A 26,756-nucleotide genomic window follows, 5' to 3' on the forward strand; every position below is an offset into this window, starting at 1 on the left:
AAACCTGCACTTTCTCCTCGTCCAGTCAAATGTTAACTGATATATAACACCCCTTTCTTTTTTTAACTTCCTCACTTCCACACCCTCCCCCCCCCCCCCCCCCCCCCCCCGTATAACAGCTGCTAAGTTCCACTTTTCTTGTGTGCATGAGCATGAAGAATGCAATCTCTAAAAATCGTTTTGCCTGATGAGCTCACATACACAATAACCGTTAAGCCGTAATGGCATGGCATGAATAGCACGCAGGCATGAATTATACTGACACCAGTGTTACTTTATTGGTTTATTGGCCGCTACTCTGAGATCATAGTTTTGAATTTTTCCGATGTCCTTGTATGCAACCAGGATTTGCCCACGGCCGATGGTGATCAGGCAGAGGTAAAATATATAACTCACCGGTTGAAAAATTTGTCTTTCCATGTACAGCACTAAACTATATTGTCACTCACAGATGAACACAGTCCTACTTGCATGGAGAGCATTGTAATACTGAAAAGAACACTTAGCTCAGTCTTGATAACTGTCTGCACAGCTTTAGTGCTTAGTGTTGATCTTTTTATTTGTGAAGCATGAAGAAAGCCCAAGATGTGTCCTCTATCAAAAGCCATGCATGTGACCCACAGTGTAAATCAGTTATTCATGCTTCACCCACATCAGGAAAGATCGGGAATTGGTTCGTTTAAATTTTGTTTATCACCTCAAGGCAGTTAAAAAAAGATGAACTTATTTCTCGGAAATTGACTTTTGTAAGGTTTTAATACAGTGAGTAATTATAATACAAGGTTGATTTTGCTGAAGTGCATTAATGCTGAAGTGCCACGTCAACTCCATTTTTCTGTAAACCATTCAAATCTATAGATCGACTTCATAAGAAGTACATCTGTATACATGGTTTAATAAACAGACATTCTTCAGAGACAATATACTTGAATGTTTGATATTCATCTTGACAACCCGATAATCACCCAGTATTGGATGTTTTCTATCAAAATCCACTTTTACACATTACAGACAACTGATATCTCATGTGATTAAGTGTCCAGCAGGCAAACAAATTCCATTTTTTTCTATTAAATTGAAATGTAAATAACATTTGAATGCTCTATGAGTGTGGCATATTCCAACAGATACCATTGTGAAGTCATGTGTTGCTGCAGTAACCTGTAGGCCTACTAAAGAAAATATTGCATGGAATTCAATCTGAATACATGAGAACGACAATGAGTCAACTTTGTATGACATTCGAGGTGAAGTCGAATTTGTTAAATGGCTAAATATTACCTATCATCAAGTTCATAGTTACACAATATTGCTATAAGTTATATTCCTAACATATTACTCCTCGCTGCTGCTTTTTATACGTGCATGTTCTAAAATCTCAATTATTACCAAAGAGGTACCTGTACCCCCTTGCTATAACCAGTTAGATAACAGAGATATATGTATACACCTGCACAAGATTGATAAATTCCAGTAACTGAAGGTTGTGTTACAAGAATCATGACCCTATTGTGTAATTAACAGTTTACCGATGTTAATGAAAACAAAAATCAATGTACATGCATGTATATCACTTAATTTTTTCCTTCCACCGCTATACTGCTTTAGACAGAGCCATCTGTACTAAATATGTGACACTGTGCGCTTCTTTTCGAAGATTGACTTGCCATGGATTTTACATTTAGGAGAAGCCCTTAAAAAAAGTCTATTATTCTCAGAGCAAGGGAGCAAGGGTAGAGATATGCTAGATTATCTCAACAGTTAGAGATATTTGGTATGATCAAAATTGTGATTCAAGATTAGAATGCTAATGATCCTATTTTATATCTAAACTAGCAAATTATTAGAATTCAATCTCATTTCTGAGAAAGAAAAACTCCTGTAGAAATTCAGAGCAGTAAGTTCTCAATCATCATCATAAAAAAAGAAAGAAATCTGTCAATAAAATGTTGCAGGCATGTATTCCCATGACTAGAAAAAAAAAACTGACTAGATTTGTGTCCTAAAGTCACCAAAGATCATTATGAGAAACAACTGCAAAGAAATTTATTTCTCAATTAGTTTCATTACATAATGAACAAGTGTTTAGAAAAGAAAACACCTTCTACAGAAATTTACAGCTCATTTAATATGTGTATTTTTTTTTTTTTTTTTTTTTGGGGGGGGGGGATAAAACATCTGAGGTATGAAACATCATTTGTTTCAAATTATAGATCTGTAAACCTTTGTCCTGAATGAATGTGGTAAGTTTTATGTGGTCTTGTCTTTTGAGTGACAATTCCTGTGTTATTTGTTTATCGTTCATTCTTGCAAAGTGCCCATGAACATGCCTGTGTACAGAGTGGTTTTCTGTCTTCATTTGTGTTTTGTCAATTTCCAAATCCACTTGCTCCATTGTTCATGGAATTTACCGGCCCCAGGTATAATCTGATGTTGTACCATAATTAGCCAAGCCACTGTGTGCGCAATGTTCATGGACTCCACCAACCCATACCAGTGAAAGTGAAATGATTTCAATGATGTGATTATCTTAGTTTGAATACTTTCCCTTACCAACATGGAATCATGTGCAGATTACTGGTGTACATTTGGGAGCACAAGGAAAATGTTTGTACAATGACTATTTGATTAGGCCAGTAATTATGTCATTAAAAAAAAAAATGTGTAAAGATCAGCTCAGCTGCCATCATGAGAAATACTTTCTTGATGATTCACCAAAGTGTCTGCATAGAACAAACCGTAAAACTTTGTGGTTAGTTTGTGCTAATCCAAAGATGCTGAAATTCTGATAGACAGTGATTATTTCATCAATTTAGGTGTTTTCTTATTTTTTTCCTCATTATTTCATTTATTTTTACAGTCAAAACTATAGACGCAATCATTGTATGTCATAATGACATAATGATTTCCATTGTTTTGGGAAGTAGACGGAATGTAGTTTACCCATGATAATTTCACTTACAAATTCATTCAGATGTGATATATCCACATGAAATGCACTCTCTGTGTTTGTGATTTCTTCGATTATGACAAAGAAAATATGAGGTAGAAAGAACCAGATTTTGTATTCCCTCTCCCATACCATATTCAGCTGATATACTACGATGTGGTAATATGCTTGCAAATGGATTTGCATTCAAATCGCATAGATTTCTTCCAAGTAGTGACATATAATTGGAGTGTGTTGTGCAGCACAGTGAAACTGATTCATGCTGTTTGCCACTTGGCACTTTGTTTCAAAGGAATTGGAGAAGAGGAAGAAATCTGTGGAGGAGCTGGAGTTTGGGCCTCCGTCCACGTCCCACCTCGCCAAGAGGCTCGGCATCAACATCGAGAAGCCGACCTCGCCCAAGGAGATCGAGGTGGAGGAGAAGGACCCCACCCCGACTCCGCCCCCTACTCCTCCACCAGAGGAGCCCAAGGAGGAGCCCAAGGCCCCGCCCAAGGTGGCCACCAAGATGAAGGTGGAGAAGCTGATCACCAAGCCAAAGCCGCCTCCCCCCAAGGAGAAGACCCCGACCCCGCCCCCCTTGCCCACCCCCTCCCCGCCCCGCCCGCCGACACCCCTGCCACAGTTCATCACCCAGTTCAAGGGAACCGAGTGGTTTGAGCAGTACTTTCCCAATGCCACCAACAGGGTGAGCTGCCAATTGATATCAGGCAAATTTTCTCACTCACATAAATTCTGATCTCTCAGAGCTGATGACAAGGAACCATTCAGCACTTGTTTACTCCACCAATTTGATTTTTTAGCATCTGGATCTTATGGCATATTTCTAGGGCAATTTTTGCTGTCATGGTTTACTTCTTATAAGAATTCAGTTCAATTTTGGTTGGGTTTTGACAAAGACTAAAACTAACCAATCATTAGTAATCACATTGACTTGTCAGCTTGGATTGATATCTTAACAGACAGAAGTATCTCAAGCCTTGTTCAGTGCTATATTTCCCCCTTCCCCCGTGTAAACTTACCTTGCTCCCTCCCCTCCCCCCTCTAGACTTTCCCCAAGCCATGGACGGTGACGGCCTTTGTGACCATGCTCCTGCGACTGATCAAGATCGCTGACTACGGGATGAAGACACCCATCCTGTACTCCATCATCACTCTCCACCAGCAGGACCCCATTGCCAATGCCGACAGCGTCCTGGACATCATTCTCGCCATCCTCAACAAGAACAACGGACCCACATGCCACGACGAGGACCAGAAGGTTAGACTTTTTACGTCATGATAACCTTGGAAACCAAAGTTAACAAACTAGTGGCTAAGGAAGCTATATTAAGAAATTACTAGCCAGAGCTCAAAGTTTACCATTCATTGCTTATAATGTCATGTGAGGGTTTTTTTTTTTTTTCTTTGTGCTCTCTTCTTCCTTTCCTTTTTTTTTCCAACATTTTACCTATTTCTCAAATGCAAGCAAGTGCACTGAACTTGATAGGAAGCTGGAGTTGGAGAGTTAGAAAGTTTTGTCAAGTGGGTTGAAATAAATTTAGCTGCCGTTTGGGTACATGCACTGGTGGTATTTTTCCACCAAGATGACCTTAAAGTTCCTATTAAACCTGCCTCTTGTCGTAAAGTTTAGCCTTATTACCTATGTTATATACCTATGTTAGTAATATCTCTATTGATTTCTTTAATTTTATTTGATTATGCAACCAACTATGTATAATTACCAAAGTACATGATAAGGTAGGTATGCTATTTGTATGATTTCATTTGTCAGTGTATAATGAAAATGCCATGTTTTCTGGGAAGGGTGTGCTAAATGCATGTTGTACACATGTATATGCATGAGTGTATTGTATGTACATATGATACTCGGCAACAGTATCCAGAAAAATGCAAGCCAGAATTTACTTGCTATACAAAAGCAAAATTCAGTTTGTTGTGACAGAAAATGAAGGTCCAACATGACTGTGGTCAATAATGTGATTCATGACGTATTCATTATCTCTACCTCCCTCTTACTCAGGATTTCATTGTTGCATGCCTCCATTTCATCAAAGCGTATGGAGTCTTCAACAAGAAAGTTGTCATAGAGATCATGGTGGAGTTTGTTGATGGTGATAAAATGGTCAGGTATGTATTTCAGTACCAAAGCTGAAAGAAGGGCAGTTATCAAATTCCCATACTTAAGTTATCTTGATGGTTTCCTCTGGCATGATGACTTGATGAATGTTATATTTCAATGAAATTTGGGAAGATATTTGAGGTTGTGTTGAGTTGTTTATTTTTGTTTCTGTTTTTTTTTTTCCAGGGGCTTTAAAGGGACTCTGTTAATTGCAGCATTTAGTCATTATGATATGTTTTTGGGATCCCTTTTTTTTTCAATTTTCAGACGTAATCTTTTCAAATATTCTCAGATAATGCCAGCAAACTTGACCCAATGACAAAATAAAATCATTGTCTGTCTAATGGTAAAAAATGTGCAGTAATTATTGTTAAGATATCATTTTCTGGTAGCTACTATACAAATGCCATAAATTCTTATCCGGGGTAATATTAAAAAAATGATAATAATATCATAAAAAGTGTTTGCCATTTAAAATCACATTTCCTTAAAGATCTGTGTCTCTTCTGCAAATGAAAGATGAACAGAATTCAGACAAAGTGATGATGTCTTTCATTTTTGAGACTGAGAGCAACTTGAGCCACAGAAATAAATGTCATATGACAGTACGAAATTTTTAATAACCAATGACGTAGATTGACAGAGAAAAGTTGCATCCTCTACAGGGAGATGGCCCACGACCTTTTCCTCCACATGGGACTGGAGGACGTCCACAACTACTTCTTTAAGGAGCTAGACAGCTGGGATGTGTGGAGCATGGAGGAGGAGAGCCGTAAGAAGGAGGTCAAGGAGATGGCCCAGATGTGGCTGGACCAGTGGATGGCCCTCTTCAAGGTATGTTTAATATTAAACCCTTAATGCTACTTCCCACCCCCAAGAAAGTGTGCACCTTCTTCCCGCCTTGCCTTGTTATAAAATAGTCTTCTTTACATCAGGGCTTAATGACAGGCAAGTTCCATTATGAGAGCCAAGAGACATCACGCATTCCTTAACCTGTTGAAGATTAGTCCCAAGTATACCCGTTACTCAAGCGGGTGTGTGTGGGTAAAGTGTGTTAAGTGAAATCAACTCGTCGTCAATGGTCATCAAAGTGTTTCTCGCCTGGAAGCTGGAAGTGTTACAGTACAACAATGTGTATATCTAAGCGTAGGGTTTCAAACATACACACTGCACCTGTCATGCCTTATATGGCTCTTGTTTTGAATATGTCCATGCATCAATGAGCACTGGGCAAATTTCTTTTTTGAAAAAAAAAAAAGTTGAAAAAAAAAAACTTACAAGGAACAATGGACCTTTATAAACACTTCGTGACAGCTAAAGGTTAAAAGCCAAAATTACAATTTTTATTGAAACAGTTATTCAATAGGGACACTACTGCACATTTACATTTATTCCTCGGCCATAATCGAGCCCGACAATGGGCCACCAGAGAAAAGACTAAAACTCTTTTTGCACTCACTTTCCTTTACCCTCTCCCAGGGCCACCTGAAGCGCTCCATCGAGCAGCTACAGAAGGGGAAACTGACAGGCAAAATCTCCAGGAAGAAGAGCATTGACAAGGGCAGCAAGGCAACTGGCTCCCCCACCAAGAGGATTCTCAAACCATCTGGGGAGGTGAGATTGATTTCGCTTCTCCAATGTCTCGATCATCACCCAATAGTGTCACATACGTATGAATAATTTTATCACAAAACTAGCTAACTCCATTCTTGTTCATTGGAGATATTTGCTATTCAAAATGCTAAAAAAAAAAAACACATGAAAATATAGGATATCTTTCATCATAACTTCAAGAATATTCCTTATGTTACAGCTGAGGTACACTGTACCACTGGAAAGGTTTTATTTTACTCTATCTGATGATGGACTTATTTCAAGATGATTTAATATGGCGCTTAATCTGTTTATGATCAAACTCTTCGTACAATTTGCCTATAGAATGCCACAGTAAGCTACAATGCCATGATAGTCCACAGTAATCACATCCAAACACAACATGATTTCACCGGGATATCAAATGCAGAACTGTGTGTTTAGAAATGACAGCATTTGGAGAAGTAATGAAAGATGACCAAAGGAAAGCAGATGTTTGTTAAACGATTCAAGTGGTTATCTGGCATTTAACAACAGCTTGAGTACTGCACCTGCAGAGTGAATGATTTAACTCTTTGATTGCCAAGCCACCATCTTTAATCTGTCTGTTCTTTCTTCCTTGCCATGCATCAGAGTTCATTGCCCTCCATCTCTGAGCCAGGTTCCTCTTCCCATGAGTCAGACAAGCACTCCGAGGGCGGGGTGTCCGAGACCAAGACAGCATCAGCCACCTCTCCTGACCATGCCCCCGAGGAGACCTCCTCACTGCAGCCACAACCTCCCCAGCAACAGAAGTCCCTCACAGGTATTCATATAGGCATCCAGTTGGATGCCTATATATTCACAATATTTAGTGTGTCCAGGAATTTTTATGCCTCCGCCAACGAAGTGGCCGGAGGCATTATGTTTTCGGGTCGTCCGTCCGTCTGTCCGTACGTACGTACGTCCGTCCCGTTTTGTTTTTGTCGATATCTCAAGAACCGTGTGGTGGTTTTACATCAAACTTGGTATGAGGGTATATCCAGGGGGGATAATACTTTGTTTGGATTTTAGGGTCACGGGGTCAAAGGTCAAAGGTCACAGGTTATTTTGTGAAAAAAAAGGTTGAAAATTCATGTTTTTCTCCATATCTCGCAAATGGTTCAAGGTATCTTCATGGAACTTAGTATATATGCTTGTTCCAATGGGCAGTGATTATCTAGGAAAGTTGGAGGTCATGGTTCAAAGGTCAGGGGTCAAAGGTCAAGGTCAACTCCTCAAAATATCACTACTTTCCTTATATTTATGCAATGCCTGAAGGTTTTTTTTTTTTTTTAACTTGATGTATGCATGTATGACCCGATATATATTCTGTGGGAAGTTTCTTGCCAAAAGGTCAAAGGTCAAGTGAAAGTGTTGAATTGCACTTTTTCCTCCATATCTCAAAAGTAATCAAGGTATCATCATGAAACTTACATATTTATGCATGTTCAACCTAACAGTGATTCTCTTTGGAACTGTGAGGTCAAAGGTCAAAGGCCAGGTTTAGATAATGCTATTTTCCCATTTGATACTGAAATTATACTTTTTCTCAATACCTTGAAAATTACTCAATGCATAAACTTATAAAAGGGTCAAAAGTCAAGTAAAAATCATCAGTTCCCCAAATACCTGCACTCTGACATTTTAATCATTCATCCAATTGAACCTAGTTCTAGGAAAGTGAACATTCAGCACATTTGTGGCAAACCTGTCATTTTAATATTTTGCCAATTGTGTGAAACTGTCATCACACATTGTCAAGACATTGTACTATAGACCTATTAGGAGAACCATGCATTATGGCGGAGGCATATCAGTCGCCGTAGCGATATATCTAGTTTGTTTTTTAAATGAAACTTTTTCTGAAATTTTGTTGAGAATGCCTCATGTGTCTTCAAGATTAGAAATGACTGCGGGCAAAGTTTGGAGGATAGTCTTTGCAGATGCAAGGAATGTATCACTGACAAATTGAGTGTGATTTACATATGAATTAACAAATATAAAACTTAATTATCAAATACTAGTTATACATACAATAGGTCGATATGATTTTATGACAAATTTATTGAGACTCATGGTTGACTTTTGCAATGTTTTTGTTTGTAAATTGAGGCTTACTTCATTTTTTTCCCCTTGAACTGTACTCCACTTTTGCGAATTTAACCACTTGCAAAGTTGTTGAGAAGTCCCGATTCTCGAAAAATTAGACTTGCTAAATATATAGCGCATACAGTATATAGTTTAGTGAATCCAGAACTCTCCGCCATGTCTTCACACCACCACAGTGACCTTCAATGTCCCGCCGGACATGTCGGCCCTGGACAACATCCAGCCGATCGAGGCCATCAACTACTTTGTGGAGATGGAGGTGGAGCGGCACCTGGAGCGCCTCAAGATGGCCGCCGTCAAGGAGCAGCGGCAGAAGGAGGAGGAGAAGAAGAACACTGTCCTCGTCCTGCCAAAGATCAGGAGGTGGGTGTTTATTTTGTTGACAAGAAATCAAATGAATAAACAAAAGAAGAACACTGTCCTTGTCCTGCCAAAGATCAGGAGGTGGGTGTGTACTTTGTTGAGGAGAAAACAAATGAATAAACAAAAGAAGAACACTGTCCTTGTCCTACCAAACATCAGGAGTTGGATGTTTACTTTGGTGATGAGAAAGCAAACAAACAAGAGAAAAATGTGTCTGAAGAAGCTTTACAGTTTACCAGTGATGTTATTGTTTGTGTGGCTCTGTGGGTAAGTCTGCTTTTTTGCAAATGCACAGAAACTCTTCATTTGACGTTACCCTGAGGGTCTGTGGATGTGCATCTATGCATTAGTGTGTCTCTGTTTGTGTCTATAATGAATGTATGGTATGTATGTGTTGCGTGTCAAATCATGTGTATGTCATGACACAGCAATGTTTATAGATGCCTGGAATGTACACTTCTCCTTTCTTGTTTCAGCTATTGTCAAGGATTACCTATAATGAAATGTGTACTATACATCTCTACCTCCGCTGCCTCTATGTCTATGTGCAGCTTACATGCTATGTATGCCAGTATCAAAGGCTGATTTTATCCCCCTCTCCCAGTGAGGCTCATCATCCCAAGTAATTAACAGCCATTTTTTACTCTCCAAAATGCTGTCAATATCAGTGGATCGGGATCAACGGTGGTAGGAAGGTAAACTAAGAGTCCCCAGTCATAAGAGGGACCCCAAGCTTGCTGTGCCGCAGAACTTTTATATGAAATATTATACAGTGAAATACATTTTAGTTTGTTCTTTTTTATATATAAATTGGTAAATGTCTCTACAAAAAAAAAAGACACAAAAATACAAGTGTACTTTAAAACTGCAATACATCTTCGTTATCATGTTTATCTTATGTATGTAGGGTGATGGAAGGAGAAGAAGACAAGACATACATGTGATGTAGATGGAATAGAAAAATAAAGCATTGACACAGATTTACTGTTCCGTCCATCACACCTGCTGATTTTAGTTTACAAATGAAACGAAGCTTTGTAAATAACATGCACTAATTGGCATAATGATTGATTAAAGCTTTGGTTATGCAATTTGGCTTTGGGACTATGCACCAGATGGGCATAAATTGGGCAAAAATTTGAAATATTGCATGGCTCACTTTAAAAGAGAAAGGAGGAGCATATCCTAAGACAATCACAACAAGACATTTAGGCTTTCTAAACTATATGAACTTTTATTGGGAGAGTCCAATATGCTTCATCCTTCCATCCTCCAATTTGCTTTAGAGTTGAACAATTTTCAGCTGTGAAATGCAGGTTCAATGATATTCTAAGTATAAAACAGTAATAAGTTTGAAAAAAATAAAACTGTGTGTTTGAAAATGCCATGATATGCGTGCAGTGTGATTTGCAGTGATATCTCACAGTGAGTGTTATGCACCAATCGTCAACCTTTGCCGGAGCTGACTCCACACAAGTCAAAAGCATCACCAAGTTGAAAATCATTGTGATCATTCTAATGGATTTCCTCTTCCTTCCTTGGAAGACAAATGAAGAATAATTTATATGGAGGCTGAATTTGTGTTAAGTAGATATTCTATCTCCAGTGTCACTGAGTTCAACTTGTGTGAGGTTGGCTGCCATTCACCAAGTATGCAACTTGACTCTTTGTACATATCAAGCAGGAGCTATATCACCTGAGCTATTATTTACAAAATTTTAACATTTGATGGAAAGGATTACCATATTTCTGCTACTTTCTCTCAAATTACAGCATGCAATTCCTTTATGAATTATAAAGAAACTGTCCATTTTCCGACAGTTTTGATACAGAAGAGCAAAAAAAAAAAAAAAAATGTTTAGTGCACTCACATTTGCTGTTTCACTCTCTCTTGCCAAATGCTTGTGTTTTGTTAGTTTCTTTAAATTCTTTATATCTTACTATTTCACAATTAAAATACCTGTTGCAAAGAAGGGCATGTTTTGGGGTTCAGAATCTTGTCTCTATTTGGGCATCTCCACCTAACACACATTCGTGTGTGGCGGCATTTTACTATGATACAAGTATGGGCTTTCCCAGTTAAGTTTTCTTCTTTAAAATGGTTTGTTGTACACATTTTTCAACTGCTGCTAAGCACTGCTTTTAAGAGCACAGAGGTTTACGCACATTCAGAGAGAGAGAGAGAGAGAGAGAGAGAGTGTGTGTGTGTGCAGTGGATTAGAATGAAAAGTAAACTGAACTTCAAAGCATCCACAGACGAAATTTTAATAAGGTACATTGGTCCCTCCCCCCATGTCATGAGTAACAGTGGTTTACTTCTTTTACTAATGACTGAGCAATATAATTGCATGAAGGTGATTTAAGCATGTCCTTTTTTTGCGTGTTCATTTGTGCAATCAACTGAAGGGAGGAGTCTGATGAAGATGACTTCATGTCAAGGTTTGTTCATGTCTTTTGCCATTGATGAGTTATCATCCTTTCAAAGGACTGGGAAATCTATTGCGTTCATCATTTCTGTAGGGGTTTGCTTTCGGAGAGGTTATTTGTTTGCTAGGGGTAGAACTGGTGAGATTCTATGAAATATGTATTATAGGGTTTATTCATCATGTGATTGCCTTAAAAAGTCATTACTTAAACTTCATGTCTGATTTTCATTCATTTTAACCACTGCTCCTTCCATGAAAAAGGCACAGTGATGTGGAAATATAAAAATTGTACATTTCTCTGTTAGGTATGTACTCCTGTTTTAAGAATATGAAATGCCCTTAAAATTGCACATGATCAATTTAATCAATATGGCATTCTCACTATGAGATGTCCAAGGGTTGTTAAAAAAAGTAGTTTATATTTCCTCCTACTTTAGTATTCTATTAGTTATGCTCATGTCACAGCCATAGGCACTTGCATTGCCTATTTCAGTGTTCTGAATGACATTGTTTGAGTGGTTGTCACTGTCAACCATTTTTGTTTTTGGTCACTTTTTTTCTGTAACATTTTGAGGTCAGCATCAAGTAGCCTATGTGCTGAATCTACACTCAGTACCAAATTTGATAAAGTTATCGTATAATTGGTTTGCTACAGAAGGCAAATAACATGTAACTCCTGGTTGTTGAATGGCTTTTACTGATTTGTGTTGCTCTTGATTTCCTTTGCAAATATCATAGAGATTTCTCTGATGAAGAGCTGCGAAAGAGGTAAAGACGTATCACTGAATGTTTGACTGCAGTGCTAATACTTGGGTGTATTGAAGTGTAGTATTGCTTCTTTACGAAATCTTTCTCACAAGGCTTAATCATTTGTTTATGTAGAGTGTTTTTATCTCAAGAACACAAGATATGTTGCTTCAAACAAGTACCAGTGCTGTTTTTGACTGAACTTGACCGCTGTGAATGATCATATGTTACAGTGATACTCTTCTCCCACAATGTCAATCAATCAATTACTCAAGTCGGGTAGTACTCCCAAGATCCATGGATATTAAAAAGTTAATTCCAGCGGACTTAGTCTTTCATGATCTCAGCAATGTCTTGCATCTTTTGAGACCAAGTGTCCATCCTTAATGTACTAGAGCCAACAGAGCTGCAATCAGTTACTTACCATCAAAACTCATGCAGGAGCAGAAGTCTCCTTGCTGTCTCTAATTTTATATACCAGTATATATACTGTATACGCTGAATATTTCGCAAGGTTTTTATTTTCGGAAATTTCGTGAGTCGCGTGCTATTCCCGAATTTAAAGACACACGAAGATATGTATTGACTCTGATCCTGATATGAATGTGATGTGCACGTATGCATTTCTCCATTCACTACTGTACTCCACGATCATGAATTTAACCACTCGTGAAATCATCGGGAAGCCCCGATTAGCGGAAATTTACTAAATATGATGTATGGCTTATACAGTATCTAAGCTCATGAAGATGCCCACTCTATGCTTTTCTGTAGCAGAATTGTGTCTTCATGTATTTGTTTATTGAGGCATTGTAGAGATAGATTTTACCAATTGACAACTACTGTAGCAAATTAAAGCATAGTGTCTCATAAGGATTTGGCATGATCTAATCAAGGTATAGAGAGACAATATATTCAGCCGTGGATAAGTTTAAGGTATGCCATCATTATGAGCAGTTGGCTCTTTACATACGTACATATATTAAGCTACACTTGTTCCTATCCTTACTGGCCAAATTTGACAGAAATCCATCTCGCCATTGCCATCTTTTTTCTTCTTTTTTTTTCTGTCCTTGTAAAGGCTTGGGATCTTGTCAGTCTGGATGTTACTAACATAAACTGTGTGTGACAATGTCATTGAATTTGAAATTTATGCGATTAGAGCAAGTGAGGATTGTATAATGTGTGTGTTTGATGTGAGTACCACCATTTTGTGAACATATAGCACAGAAGCTGCACCTAGTTTGTGTTTGTTGCACAACTGAAGTCTACTGCCCAGATGGCTACCAGTTGCACATAGCAAAGAGCCTGCATACAAGTCAATGCTCTCTGCAAGGAACCTTATAGGCAAGAGAGACTTCTTTCACAGACAGTTTGACTTGTTGGTGTTATAGACAGAATTCTTCAATGTGGGATATTATGCAGCCTCATACTGCATTGTGTGGTATTGCTGTGGTGATTAAGTTACCTTGTGTTAATAGTTAAGTAGATAGGTCATACATTCACAATTCTAAGTGCTGTAATGTGTCATCTGAGCTGCTAGTGAGAACAAACAATATTTTGTACGGAAATGAGTGAGTATTATTTTGTATGAGTTTTCAGACAGTACCATATAAAGAAACATAAATGTCAGTTTTTCCTTACATGCAGCTGTGGATGTAATGAAATGATACAAATGTGATAGCATTTTTTATATATTTCATACGATTTTTTGTGTTTTTTATAATGTTTAGAGGTCATGATGTCATGCATACAAGTAATTTGATTTGGGGCTCAAGTCCAACTGTGGAGCTGTAAGAAACAAAATATTTATACCCCCGCCAAACGAAGTTTGAAGGGGGTATATAGGAATCAGCGGACGGTCGGGCGGTCGGGCGGGCGGTCGGGCGGTCGGGCGGTCGGGCGGGCGGTCCGTTGCAAATCTTGCGTCGCGAACTACTTCCTCAGTTTTCAACCGATTCCCATAAAACTTGGCACAGATGTGTGCCTTGGGTTGTAGATGTGCAAGACGTATTTTTTGACAGTACCCAAAAGTACGTTGCCATGGTAACGGCATATTATGGGCAAAAATGGGTACAAATCTTGCGTCGCGAACTCCTCCCACAGTTTTTGATCAATTTTTATGAAATTAGGTACAGATGTTCATCTGAATATGTTAATGTGCAAGACACATATTTCCGCAGTGGCAAAAGGTGCGTTGCCATGGTAACGGCATGTTATTGGTAAAATGTAGGGCAAAATGCTTCATGGCAAAACTGCTTCATCAGTGTTCTTCCAATTCTCATGGAATTCATATTGAGTGTTTGTCTTAGGATATAGGTCAGCATGACACATTTCTTGACAGTGACAAAAAGTATGTTGCCATGGTAACAGCTCACATATTATGAGCCAAAATGATGGAAAATTTTGTGTTGCAAACTACTTCCTCAGTTTTTGCCCAATTTCCATGAAACTTGGTACAGATGTGTGCCTTTGGTTGTAGATGTGCAAGACGCATTTTTTGACAGTACCCGAAAGTACGTTGCCATGGTAACGGCATATTAATGGCAGAAGATCAAGGAAAGATCTTGCGGATTTAACTACTTCCTCAGTTTTTTGACCAAAGCTTATGAAATGTGGCACACACCTTGATCTTGGTGGGAAGATGTGGAAGACATATTTTTCGGACGTGTCGGAAGCTGCGTTGCCATGGTAACGGCATATAAATGGCAGAAGATCAAGGAAAGATCTTGCGGATTGAACTACTTCCTCTGTATTCGACTGAAGCTCATGAAATGTGGCACACACATTTGTCTTGGTGGGAAGATGTGCAAGACATATTTTTTGGACGTGTCGGAAGCTGCGTTGCCATGGTAACGGCATATTAATGGCGGAAGATCAAGGAAAGATCTTGTGGATTGAACTACTTCCTCAGTTTTTGACAAAAGCTTATGAAATGTGGCACACACAATAGTCTTGGTGGGAAGATGTGCAAGACATATTTTTCGGACGTGTTGGAAGCTGCGTTGCCATGGTAACGGCATTTAAATGGCAGAAGATCAAGGAAAGATCATTCCTTGGGTAAGACTGTCGTCACGGGGTGGGGGTATTAATCACCTTCAGTGATATTTCTAGTCATGGTGTGCATTGCTCAGCCACTAGCAGTTTTGATAATCTAGCGTAATTTCATTAGTCAGCAGTCGGCACTGCTCTCCATGAAAATTTTAACTCTGAAAAGCAATTGTAGTACCATTATTTTATATACTCTCTAAGGTATTAACTCATGATGCATTGCACTGTGATTAGATTCTTGAAAGATTGGTTTGAATGATATGTCATTTTATTGACAGTCACCAGCATATATATTATATCTCTTAGTCAATGCCTTACCTTGGCTTGGAAATATTGACTTCTTTTTTTTATTTTTTTTTATTTTTTTGGTAAAAACTTGTCTTCACAATTAGTAAAATGTTATTATTACAACAATCATGATATACCTTTCTACCCACAATGCTAATAACATTCAGTGAAGGAGGTTCATCAACTGACTTCAAAGCAGCAAGGTAAATAAACATTCACAAGTTTTTGCTGTCTAATCACAGTTGCTTTAAAAAAAAATGAGGAATGTGCCTTAAGTTTATTTGCAAGGTTAAGCATCTTATGCTTAAATTTGATATGTGCAATTTGATAGTACAATAATCAGACATGACATTTACTGTATTTTTTTTATCTATGTGGATAAGGAGTCTGCAGAAAGTATGTGATTATGGATTATTTCCCCCAGTTACTCATGTTAATGAGATCAGCACTTTTGTGATATAATTTATAACAAGTCATGCAATATGAGATGGAATATTAAATCGAAATGCATTCATTAATGTAATATTTTCACAAGTCGGTACATGTACATACATTGTATCATATGTACAGTAAATAGAGATAGAGAGAAAGAAAGAAGAGGGAGAGAAGGAAGAGAGAGAGAGAGAGATGGTAAAAAATATGTATAAGATGTTGAACATGACATTACTTTGCTTGGATTGCAAATTGGTGTGCATATGCATAAGCACATAGGTTACATATATTGAAAGAAGACCTGCACATGTTTACGGATTGCAATTCAATAGATGCTCAAATTAAAGTTTTTTCCATCCTCGGCAATAGTACCAGTTTCCCTAATCTTTGATCCATTGTTGATACGTAAGATCATAGATTTATTTATTGGCTGTGTGTAAGGTAATTGGTAGTACCTTGTTCAAAGAGCATTGTCTATTGAGTGAAGTAGAATTACATGAAAACAGAGTCCTTTCATAGACCAGTGAAATCACTTTGTTATATCAAAAGTTTGTTATAGCAGTGTTTGAAAAACAATGTGACATACAAGGAACACTGAAATCTGGGACAAGAGAACTTACTATTAGAGTCTGTTGTAATCATTTTTCTTTATAATTAGAGTTCACTGTACTATATATGATTTTATTGACAATCGTCCATGATATCTTTCCGTGTTTACTTTTTGCATTATTTTTTGTTGTTGTTCATGCTTCCATGTTGGTGGTTTTTTTTTGTGATGTCCTCTTATAGAGAATGGTGGGAAGAGATGAAGAGGTATGACATGTCTTTCTCGTCATTTCTATTTCAAGAGAAGCATTTTAAGATCAAATAATATAACTTTCGAAATCAGTGTAAAGATCCTAAACATTCATTTCTTTTCTTTTATAATGCAGCTGAGATAATTTCAACTCAGAATCACTGTTTATGTATTCTTCAGTGCTACAAGCTGTGCTTTATGAACCATGAAAATGGTCTAGCAGATCAATTTTGAAATTCTTTAAAGCTAAGTGTACTAAGTAATTCGACCAAAATTATAAACTGAAATGTTCAGCAAGTTTCTGATTTGCAAATAATTTGGTTCGTTATGCACAAGATATTTCAGTAGAACACCGTGAGAGAAACCAGTCTCTACCCTGAGGGGTGAATATACTGAAACACATTCATTTTTTTTAAATGTGTTTTTTCGTTTTGATCAGAAATTTTGAAGAAATCAACATGACATTATGTGTTGTTAATCATATTCCTGTATGTATCAAGGTTCTGCTTTAGTTAGTACAGAAACATTTGTGAGGTTCAACAGAATTATATCTACAATGTGTGCCAAATAAAACAACAACAATGCAACTTTCTGTGTTCTCATAGGGTAATAGTTCAAGTAAAACTTAGAACTTAAAACTTCAGACTTCAAGAAACGGTCAGTATGCAATTGTTGTTATTAGATGGTACAGCTCTCGCTTGCATCTTTGAAATAAATCTTATCATCTAAATTCTAAATTCTATGTCTATGATGTTGGAATTTTGAAATCACCTTTTTCTGTTATAACTTACTATTATATGTGTATTCCACTGATGACATGCAATCATTAGAGCGAAAAAGAAAAAGAAGAAGCAGAAAGAAGAGAGGTATTGTGTGACGTGTCTTAGCACATCAATAACATCGTTTTCTTCATTTTCACCTTGCACTCTGTTTTCTATTAAACAGAATTGCTAATTTTGTAACTTGTTGAGGGTGTTGACCAGAAATTGATGATTTGTAGAACTTTTGAATGATGACCAAGAAGGTGAATATAGGTGTACCATAGTACAAGATCCTTCTGGTGGTCATAGTTCAAACTGTTTTGTAGAAAATGAATATCAAATGGTTTGTGTGTGTGTCCCTTGACAATCTGACCTTGGAGTATTACGTTAAAAAAAAAAAAAAGTTTAAGGGATATTCTTCTTTCTCACTAGTGTATTCATTTATCATTTTTACTGACCCGAGGCATGTTTTTTCTTTCAGCAAATGCCATCTTCAAATAAATTTGATATGATAATGAGAGTTTATGAAAGAAGGGTTTCCTTCAATATTTATGGAATCTCTGAATCACACCAATAAGAGCTAAGAACTTGGTGAATGATTGTTGTCAACAAGGTGAGATTGAGAACATGTTAGTTATAGTTTTCCCTAATTTTAAATCCATTAGTCATTGAATTCAAGATAGAAATCATGCCAATCCTGGTCAGTTGTGAAATTAATAAATAGTGCCATTGAAGAGAATGGAATTAGGAGAGTAAGATGCTGAATTCTATGTGTTAAAAGGGAAATGCTGTGCAGAGAGAAGAAAGATTATGGATAATTGTGCAGGTACTAATATTTCTGTCACGTTCTTGACATAATAATCTCCTTGAATTATGATTCGTACATGTCATTCATGAATGATTGTTGTCATATCTATTGTGTGTGTGTGTGTGTGTGTGTGTGGATGTGTTTGTGTGTGTGTGTGTGTGTGTGTGTTTAATTCCTTATGCTTTTTTAATTCTTTTTCTTATGCACTAAGAGCAAGAAAGTAGACCTTACATTTGCACCAGATCACATTCTATTCACAAAGTGTGATTTAACCATTTATTCGTCTTGCAAAAATATATACATATATTTTTGAAGTGAAAGGGGCACTCATCTGCAGTGTTGCATACTTGTTACGATGGTGTGCTATGTTCTCATGCACAGAAATTTAGGGATGAAAAAGCAGTCTTATAACCAAGTCTGCAAGAGATATCTGTCAATGAGTCATGTTCGTGAGTTATGTTCACATTTGCATTGTCATAAATTGTCTGTCCTAGTTGGAACAATATCACTACAGGTTGACCTAGTAGAACTTTGTAACAATTGTCTAACAAAGTCACGAATGTTATCACTTTGATTAATTTCATTTGCGTTCATGTATTACAGTAATGTGACATGCTTTGTGAGAAGTTTATAATTGATTGAACATGCAATATATTTACATTGAGAGCAGCTGTATAAAAAAAAAAGTTGTTTTCTGACTGCATATTGGAGGGCACAGTGTGAGTATTCACTGTTACTTACTTTTGCTGTGTGCACCATACATTTCAATGATGGATGGAGGTAAGGAATGAAATAGACCAGTTGATTATGTATTCAGATATTGATCATGTCTAATTCATATCTCTGTCAATCAATGTAACACCACAAATCTGATTGTGATCTGCCTGAGGCTTGTGTATTCTCAAAAACAACATTTAAAAAAAAATATCAGCTATTGAAATAGAACTTAGAGAAAGCACATGAAGTGAATATAGAGCTTGTCATTTTCTATCTAATTAAAAAAAGGTCAGAAAAAAGTGGGAAGGGTGATATTATGACTGCATTGGTTAACTGGTCTATTTGTTCAAACCTTGGATCTCCTATATGGTTCCCTGTTGCATTCTCTCCTATCCCATGCCATCATATTCTAGGACAAGGAAAAGGTAATTGAACTGCTGGAAGGGCAGTGTGTGATGCAAAAGCAGTAAACTGAATGTGATGGTAGTGTGTGAATGAGGACTGTATAGTAAGTGAATGAAGAAATAGGTGGCCAGATGTGAGTTGTCTAATGTTGAATTTGCCGGAATTGTTGTGGACGCTATCAGTTTAAGGTTTCACATCTGTTGAATTCTGATCACCTTCGTTTACCGGTACAGTGCACTCCTGTTATAATGAACATGGTTATAACAAAATTTCAGTTACAGTGAAATAAAAATTCTGGAGGATACATTATCCGGTTAGAAAAAAATTTCGATATAACGCAAGAAAGGTGCCGGTCTCAAGGACTTCGTTATAACAGGGGTCCACTGTATAGTTGATTTACTGTAAAACTTTGAACAGCATGTACTATGCAATACTCAGAGTGGGTACATGCTTGCAATACTCAAAGTAGGTGCATGCTTGTACAGGGGTTACACATGGTCAAATCTTTGTCCAAGCTGTTAATGTCTTTATCCAAGAATGCTGATGGAGGGCCTGATTTAATTTCCTCCTTTGTGTGTGTGTGTGTGTGTGTGTGTGCACGGATCTGTCGAATGGTTCAGATGAGAGCAACTATAACTTTTTGTCCTTCCTGCTTTTATTTGAATTTTATTTAGACATGAATATATCTATTATACGACAGCAAAGTGTAAAATCTTATTCACGGTAACTTGCTTCCTACTTTTGTGGATGAAACAAGAACTGATATACAGTGATTTTTTTTTTTTTCATTTCCTCACAATGACTGCATCAAAGTTAAAACTCATGCTGTTATATAAAGTTATTGTTGTTTTGGTTTTTCTTTTTGTCAGTGCTCAGTAAATTTAGCTAGTGATCTATTGCTATATGTTTCTTAAGATGACATATCCTAATATTTATCAATCAAAGAAATGAAGAAATTTGCCCATGCAGTTGACCTTACTTCATCCAAAAAAAAAAAAAAAAAAAAAAGGACAAAGTTGATGTGTGTATTAGCATTGACACATCTTTCACTCCAGCCATGGTGGCAGTGAATGAAAGGATGGCATTCCCGCATTTAGATTCTACTAGAGGCTTCTGCTCGATATGCTTTGCAAGACATTTTATGTTGTTAACTCAAATCAGACAAAACACAACAATATGATTAGTTCTGTTATGTCACATTTCTATTTCCTTTTGTCTTTATGTGTGTTGTGTGTGTAATCCACAGTAAGCCCAGTCTAGTTCGTCTCGGTGAAACCCACACCAGTACCTGCAAGGACAAGCGAGAGACAGTTTTCCAAACAGGTTAGTGTCAGTAATCTCTTTAAAAAAAATATATATATATATTCTGTGCTCCTTGATTTGGTGCAAGTTTTCAGATACACCCTGCAGTTCAACTTGCATGAGTATTCAGAGTGCTGGAGGAGCTTATATATCATTCATTGTTTACGAAATCTTTAAGAATTTGTCATGTTTTGTCCAATTCTTCATGCTTTGATATGAAAATTATTACTCATATTCATGTCACAGAAACATCTTCTATTTTTTAAAGTACTAGATGCCAAACTGTATTTTGACATTAGGAATTGACTTTAAGATTTAATAGATGATACAGCAGATAAGAAATACTGAAAACATTTAAACTGACCTAAAAGAGCTGTCTAATTACACTGAGCAGCCTTGTTACACTCAGCAAATCAGTGGATACCATTTTTGAATTGACACATTAAAAGATTCATCAGGGATATCATTTATCTAGAACTGTAAGTACATTTTCATTGCTTCCAAAAGGCATTAAAAAAAAAAAAAAAGATCCCTGGATCCTTTTTCCTGCAGAAGATAATGCGGTGAAACTCAAGAGATAAAAGCAAACCTGCAGTAATAATGTTAAGAGGATTGGGGTAAACAAACAAACTCTTGTAACGATGCATTCTGGTTGCGAATGAGAAGAGGTTCTGACAGATATTCTCAAATGAAAGAATACTGTCCGAAAGTACAGACAGAAAAAGTAGTCAGATCCATGTTGTAACAACCAACAGTTTAAAGGGCAACAAAGCCATCTGTCGCCTTGCTGATGACTTCCCCCACCCCTTCCCCCCATACAGAGTTGAGGTTACCGCCCCTCCCACACCAGCTGCGCAAGAAGATGGAGGCAGATGGCTTGTACAGCTTCACCAGCAAGATAGACTTCCCTCTGAAGACCTACGTGCTGAACCCGTTCCCATCACCAATCGACCTGTACGACCAGCTACACCAACCCATTCTCCTGACGCTGCGGTCCTCCCAGAAGTACTTTGTTCCCGGCCAGTCGGTGGTGCCATCAGAGAACTACAGATGATTTTGAGATGCGGACGAGATCGAAGGGGTAGCGCTCGATGGCATCAGTCATTGCTGCTGATTTGTCTATGGGATATCTGCTTGTGGCACCCTTTTGATGAGCACTTGCTATGAACATTATAAGAGTATTTATTTAGCTTTATTGTACATATTACATCAGTTGTAATATATTCGACCCCCTCACAATGTAGAGGCCATCAGTGATCAATCATTTAGATTATGGATCAAATTTTCAAAATGACAACTGCCAAATGATGTGTAGTCAATCTTTGGTAATTTCAGAGCTGCCAGAGCGGGAAAAAAAGAGATATGAGATACTGCGGATATATATGTTGCGACCTTTTCTAAAAGGTTTGATGCTAATGACGTAAGTACGAGTGGTCTTTGAATAGTGCAAATTTGGTATCAATAATTCAAGTTTAAGCATTGTCACAAAATTAATAATTTCCATGCCACTGCAAATGGCAATCTTCAAAAGGGATAAAGTGGTGGGGAAGAAATGTTTGAGTTACTCTTTTTTTTTTTTTTTTTTTTGGGGGGGGGGGGTATCTTAAGGTTGCTTGTTGGTTGGTTTTTGTGTTTGCAGTTTTCTTGATTCTCTGACAAATGGCCTGACTCTTGCCTCTAATGTGTAGAGGTCACTCGGTCCATTTATATTCTGACCATGAACCAGCGTAATTCTCCATTTGACATACTGTAGTAGTCATAGCAAATCTTCCCATAAGGACATCTTTGTTTTGTGAAGGAAAGAAAGAAGTGTATGACCTTTGTTTGATGAAAAAGGGGGCATGACAAAATGCATTGTCCTATGCATGGACTTCTGTAGACCTGTATGAATTGCATTCTCCTCATCTTCATAATTTTTTTTTTGACAGTTTGTGTCCGCCAGACCATGCTAAAGTTTACACTTCCTGCACAATCAACCACTGAGAGCCAATTAAAGACCTTTATTTTAACAGTATACTACTACTGTGCTTTTCCACTGAATTTCTGCAGTGATTTTGAATATAAGATATCTATCTTATGATATATCTTTATATCAGAGATGTAAAATCGACAGGATTTTTTTCCTTTTTTTTATGACTGCAAGAACAAGAAGAATACATCTGAAATATTGTGAAATACAGCATTCCAAGGTTTGCACCAATAATTTCAAAATATATATACCTTGAGCATGAAACACATTATTTGACATCAGTGATCTTTTGCAGTGATTATATGTGGATACCAAAGCATTTCTGCCAAAAAAAAAAACAAAAAAAAGTTATGTTTACGTTCCTGACATTATTGTTAAATAAAGGAAAACCTAACCACAGGTCAGCAGATATTGTGCGATGCTATGTGTGTGTTTTGCAGCAGAAATGTCATTATGCAATGAAATAATAGCATTTTCCTCATGATAGTTGTAAATACAGTATGCACTCACCCCTACAAATGACCACTAAAAAATGCCAGCTAAAGATTTCTTTCATGCAAGTTATGGAACAGCTTGACTTTCGTTTGGCAACTAGAAAATTCACCATGCCACTCATGCATCAAGTTCTCTCCAGTATGCGTGTCTGCTGATATCACTGCATGGAAGTGTGACACAAGATATTTGTGCAACTTACAGTAATGCTGTGCTCAGAGTTTGTTTGTGTCATAGTGTGTCTTATTTTGATGCCTTTTTATATCTTCATGTCACATATTTATGATTCTACCCTCGGCATACAGCATCATTACCCAGTATTCATGTATGTACACCCAGGCAGAAAGTATGTCAGCTCAGCAATTGGTGTGTTTGGGGGTTTGTGTCCTGCCAACAGCCTGTTGATTCCAAGGTCTTTCTATCTCAAGAGTCTCAGAAATTGTATGTGGCTATCAATCACACTCAATTCTCATGCCCATGTTCAGTATGAAGTGAGAATTGCAAAAGTGAAGAAACTCTAGCTAAACTCTAGCCAGCTATCTATGCATTTCCTGAGAATGCAAAAGAAATGTATCACATAAAGTTTGGGAATATGTGATTATCCAGTGAAAGTAGGTTTTTGTTTAGCGTGGTACTTGGTTTTTTTTGACCTGTATTGAACATTTTGCTACAAAATGCTACTCCTTCGCCATTTCTAACCCGATTTCGATTCCGTTTGCTTTATGTGATGGCACTAGGTGAGGGCTTCAAAACTTGTACACAGAATTTTGACCTTTGACTTCTTTGACCTTTGACCTTGATTTTTTGACCTATATTGTACATTTTGCTACAAAATGCTACTCCTTCGCCATTTCTAACCCGATTTCGATTCCGTTTGCTTTATGTGATGGCACTAGGTGAGGGCTTCAAAACTTCTACACAGAATTTTGACCTTTGACTTCTTTGACCTTTGACCTTGATTTTTGACCTGTATTGTTCATTTTGCTACAAAATGCTACTCCTTCGCCATTTCTAACCCGATTTCATTTCCGTTTGCTTTATGTGATGGCACTAGGTGAGGGCTTCAAAACTTCTACACAGAATTTTGACCTTTGACTTCTTTGACCTCTGACCTTGATTTTTGACCTATTGATATTGTACATTGGTTTTCTTCGGAATTGATCAGTTATTTCATTCCCCCCCCCCCCTCTCATTTACATCATACTCTGTGATGTCACAAATGAGCAGATTCTTATGTAGTATGCACTTCACTTTTTATCTGTCAAGTGATATCGAGTAAAAGCAATATCGTCATTCGTTTTTACCAAGCAGTGTTACAGCATAAGAGATTCAAGGTGCATTTCTGCAAAAATCATGTTCCCTTGTCCAGAGTAAAAGAATATAAGAATTCTAAGAAAAATTATAATCTTTATTCAAAGTCAGTGAAGACATACTCTTATCTTGAAAGCATTCCGTGAACAAGCCGTCCATGACTAATCTTGATGACACATGAACTGTAACGCAAGATCATCATTTGGAGAGAAATTAGTCAAACTTCATACCAGGTTGAATGTGCGGCAGAAAGTACATGTATTCATAGGAACCCAAAGTATCAGTAACATAAAGGTACCAATTGCCTTTTTCTACTCATGTTTGAGATATACATAGTGCTCCCTGCTGCCTTACAGAAAATCTTTTTAAAAGTAGGATCACATATTAATTTTGCTTTGTTTGTTTTTGGCAAAATATTATTTTCATTCTTTTGTTGTTGTGTGTTTGTTTGTTTATTTTGGTCACAAGAGTAACTCATTCCAACTGCAGTCCTTCAGTGCGACATGTAGGGGCATTCCAGTCTATTGTTTCATATTGGAAAATTGTGTATGTGATGTTTTGATGATAATGTATACATGATGATGGTGGTGGTGGTGGTGATGATGGTGATGATGATGATGATGATGATGATGATGATGATGATGATTATGATTATTATTATTATTATTATTATTATTATTATTATTATGATAATTGTGATCAATTATGAAGCATCTGTGGTGTCAAACTTCTGTCCGTTGCTGCACAAAAGTATTATGAGCTGATGCAACTTGTACCTGTACAAAATGTATTAAATGAAATATACCTTTGGCCTTTGCTACTAAAGTGGCCTTTTGAAAATCTACCCGTCCATTCTATGATCCACCCCATATCCGTCCAATGGAAGAAATCCACCTATATCTGTATTCATATTTTGTATCACACTTTGCTATGTGTATATATTATTGTACAGTATTAAAAAATGCCTTCAGTATAATAATGAAGAACAATGTGTGAAGTCTGATTGTATATACTTTGCAAGCAGGTTGTCATAAGTCTACATGATGTGCTTTTTTCAAGCACTTAAAAGGGGTCTTTTGACGGTGATTTAAATGTAGCGAATTTTGATAAATTTCGGCGAGCGAGCGCAGCGAGCGAGCCGAAAATTTTTGTATTTCAGCTTACAAAACATGGAATTCTTGCCATTTTTTGCTTATCAAATCTTACAATTCTAATCAAGATATAGTGACGGCCTTATAGATAACGATTTATACCAACAAACTGAGGACTTGAAAAAAATACTCTAAATTAGTGCGCGCGAGTGAGCCGAAATTCGTATATATTTGTCCGCGTCATCATCAAGTTTTGTTCTTACCTTCTTTTTTATATATATTTGGCGAGCGAGGACAGCGAGCGCGCCGAAAATTTTTGTATTTCAGCTTACGGAACATGGAATTCTTGTGTGAACACAATAAACATTGTCATTTTGTCCGCGTCATCATCATGTTTTGCTTTTATCTTGTTTGATTTGGTTTTCTGCCCCCCCCCCCCCCCTATATATCCATAGGCTGAGTGTTGTAGAGTGTAGAGAGAGAGAGGACCTGGTGTACTGTCCAGAGAAACAGTGCAATATATGGTTTTCATATATTAGGAGTGCTTTACTTTGGCTTGGTAGTACGTCATTACCTTGAGATGAACAGGTTTGATTGGGATAACGAAGCTTGACATGGAAATCAGGATCAGTTTTTAAAATATCTTTTGGTTTCAAAGAATTTTCAGTCATTGCAACTGTCACCTAGATTTATAAAGCTTCTTCATGCTGTGCTTTGAAAAGTTACCATAAACATTACCCTTATCATTTCCAAAGAGTTCTCTATTTACCACCCTTTTATATGTATATGTATGTATATATATATATATATATATATGTATATATATATATATATATATATATAAAGATAAGTAACAAAGCTGCAAGAAAAGTTCATGCTGTATTCACCAACGGTTTATTTCTTCACACAAATTTTCGAGCGTCTCGCCGCCCTTTCTCAAGCGTATCAACACTTGAGAAAGGGCAGCGAGACGCTCGAAAATTTGTGTGAAGAAATAAACCG

At 37.2% G+C, this 26,756-nt stretch overlaps 1 protein-coding gene across 1 annotated transcript in view; it reads left to right on the top strand.

The window, feature by feature from the left end:
- Positions 1-21,945, top strand: part of LOC139736233 (uncharacterized) — a 51,187-nt gene extending 29,242 nt beyond the window's left edge. Inside the window, exons 21-36 of the mRNA XM_071646965.1 lie at positions 3,243-3,638; positions 3,999-4,211; positions 4,974-5,080; positions 5,738-5,906; positions 6,552-6,686; positions 7,299-7,470; positions 8,972-9,158; positions 9,827-9,853; positions 11,565-11,597; positions 12,323-12,352; positions 15,838-15,873; positions 16,892-16,915; positions 17,729-17,764; positions 19,598-19,609; positions 20,836-20,912; positions 21,713-21,945. Of these exons, the coding sequence (XP_071503066.1) occupies positions 3,243-3,638; positions 3,999-4,211; positions 4,974-5,080; positions 5,738-5,906; positions 6,552-6,686; positions 7,299-7,470; positions 8,972-9,158; positions 9,827-9,853; positions 11,565-11,597; positions 12,323-12,352; positions 15,838-15,873; positions 16,892-16,915; positions 17,729-17,764; positions 19,598-19,609; positions 20,836-20,912; positions 21,713-21,945 (1,887 nt within the window). The remainder of the gene's footprint in view (positions 1-3,242; positions 3,639-3,998; positions 4,212-4,973; positions 5,081-5,737; positions 5,907-6,551; positions 6,687-7,298; positions 7,471-8,971; positions 9,159-9,826; positions 9,854-11,564; positions 11,598-12,322; positions 12,353-15,837; positions 15,874-16,891; positions 16,916-17,728; positions 17,765-19,597; positions 19,610-20,835; positions 20,913-21,712) is intronic.
- Positions 21,946-26,756: the final 4,811 nt, after the last annotated feature.

The sequence above is a fragment of the Diadema antillarum genome, unplaced genomic scaffold (assembly GCF_040938485.1).
Source record: "Diadema antillarum isolate AM-2024a unplaced genomic scaffold, OU_Dant_1.0 seq00000633_RagTag, whole genome shotgun sequence".
NCBI classification, from domain to species: Eukaryota; Metazoa; Echinodermata; class Echinoidea; order Diadematoida; family Diadematidae; genus Diadema; species Diadema antillarum.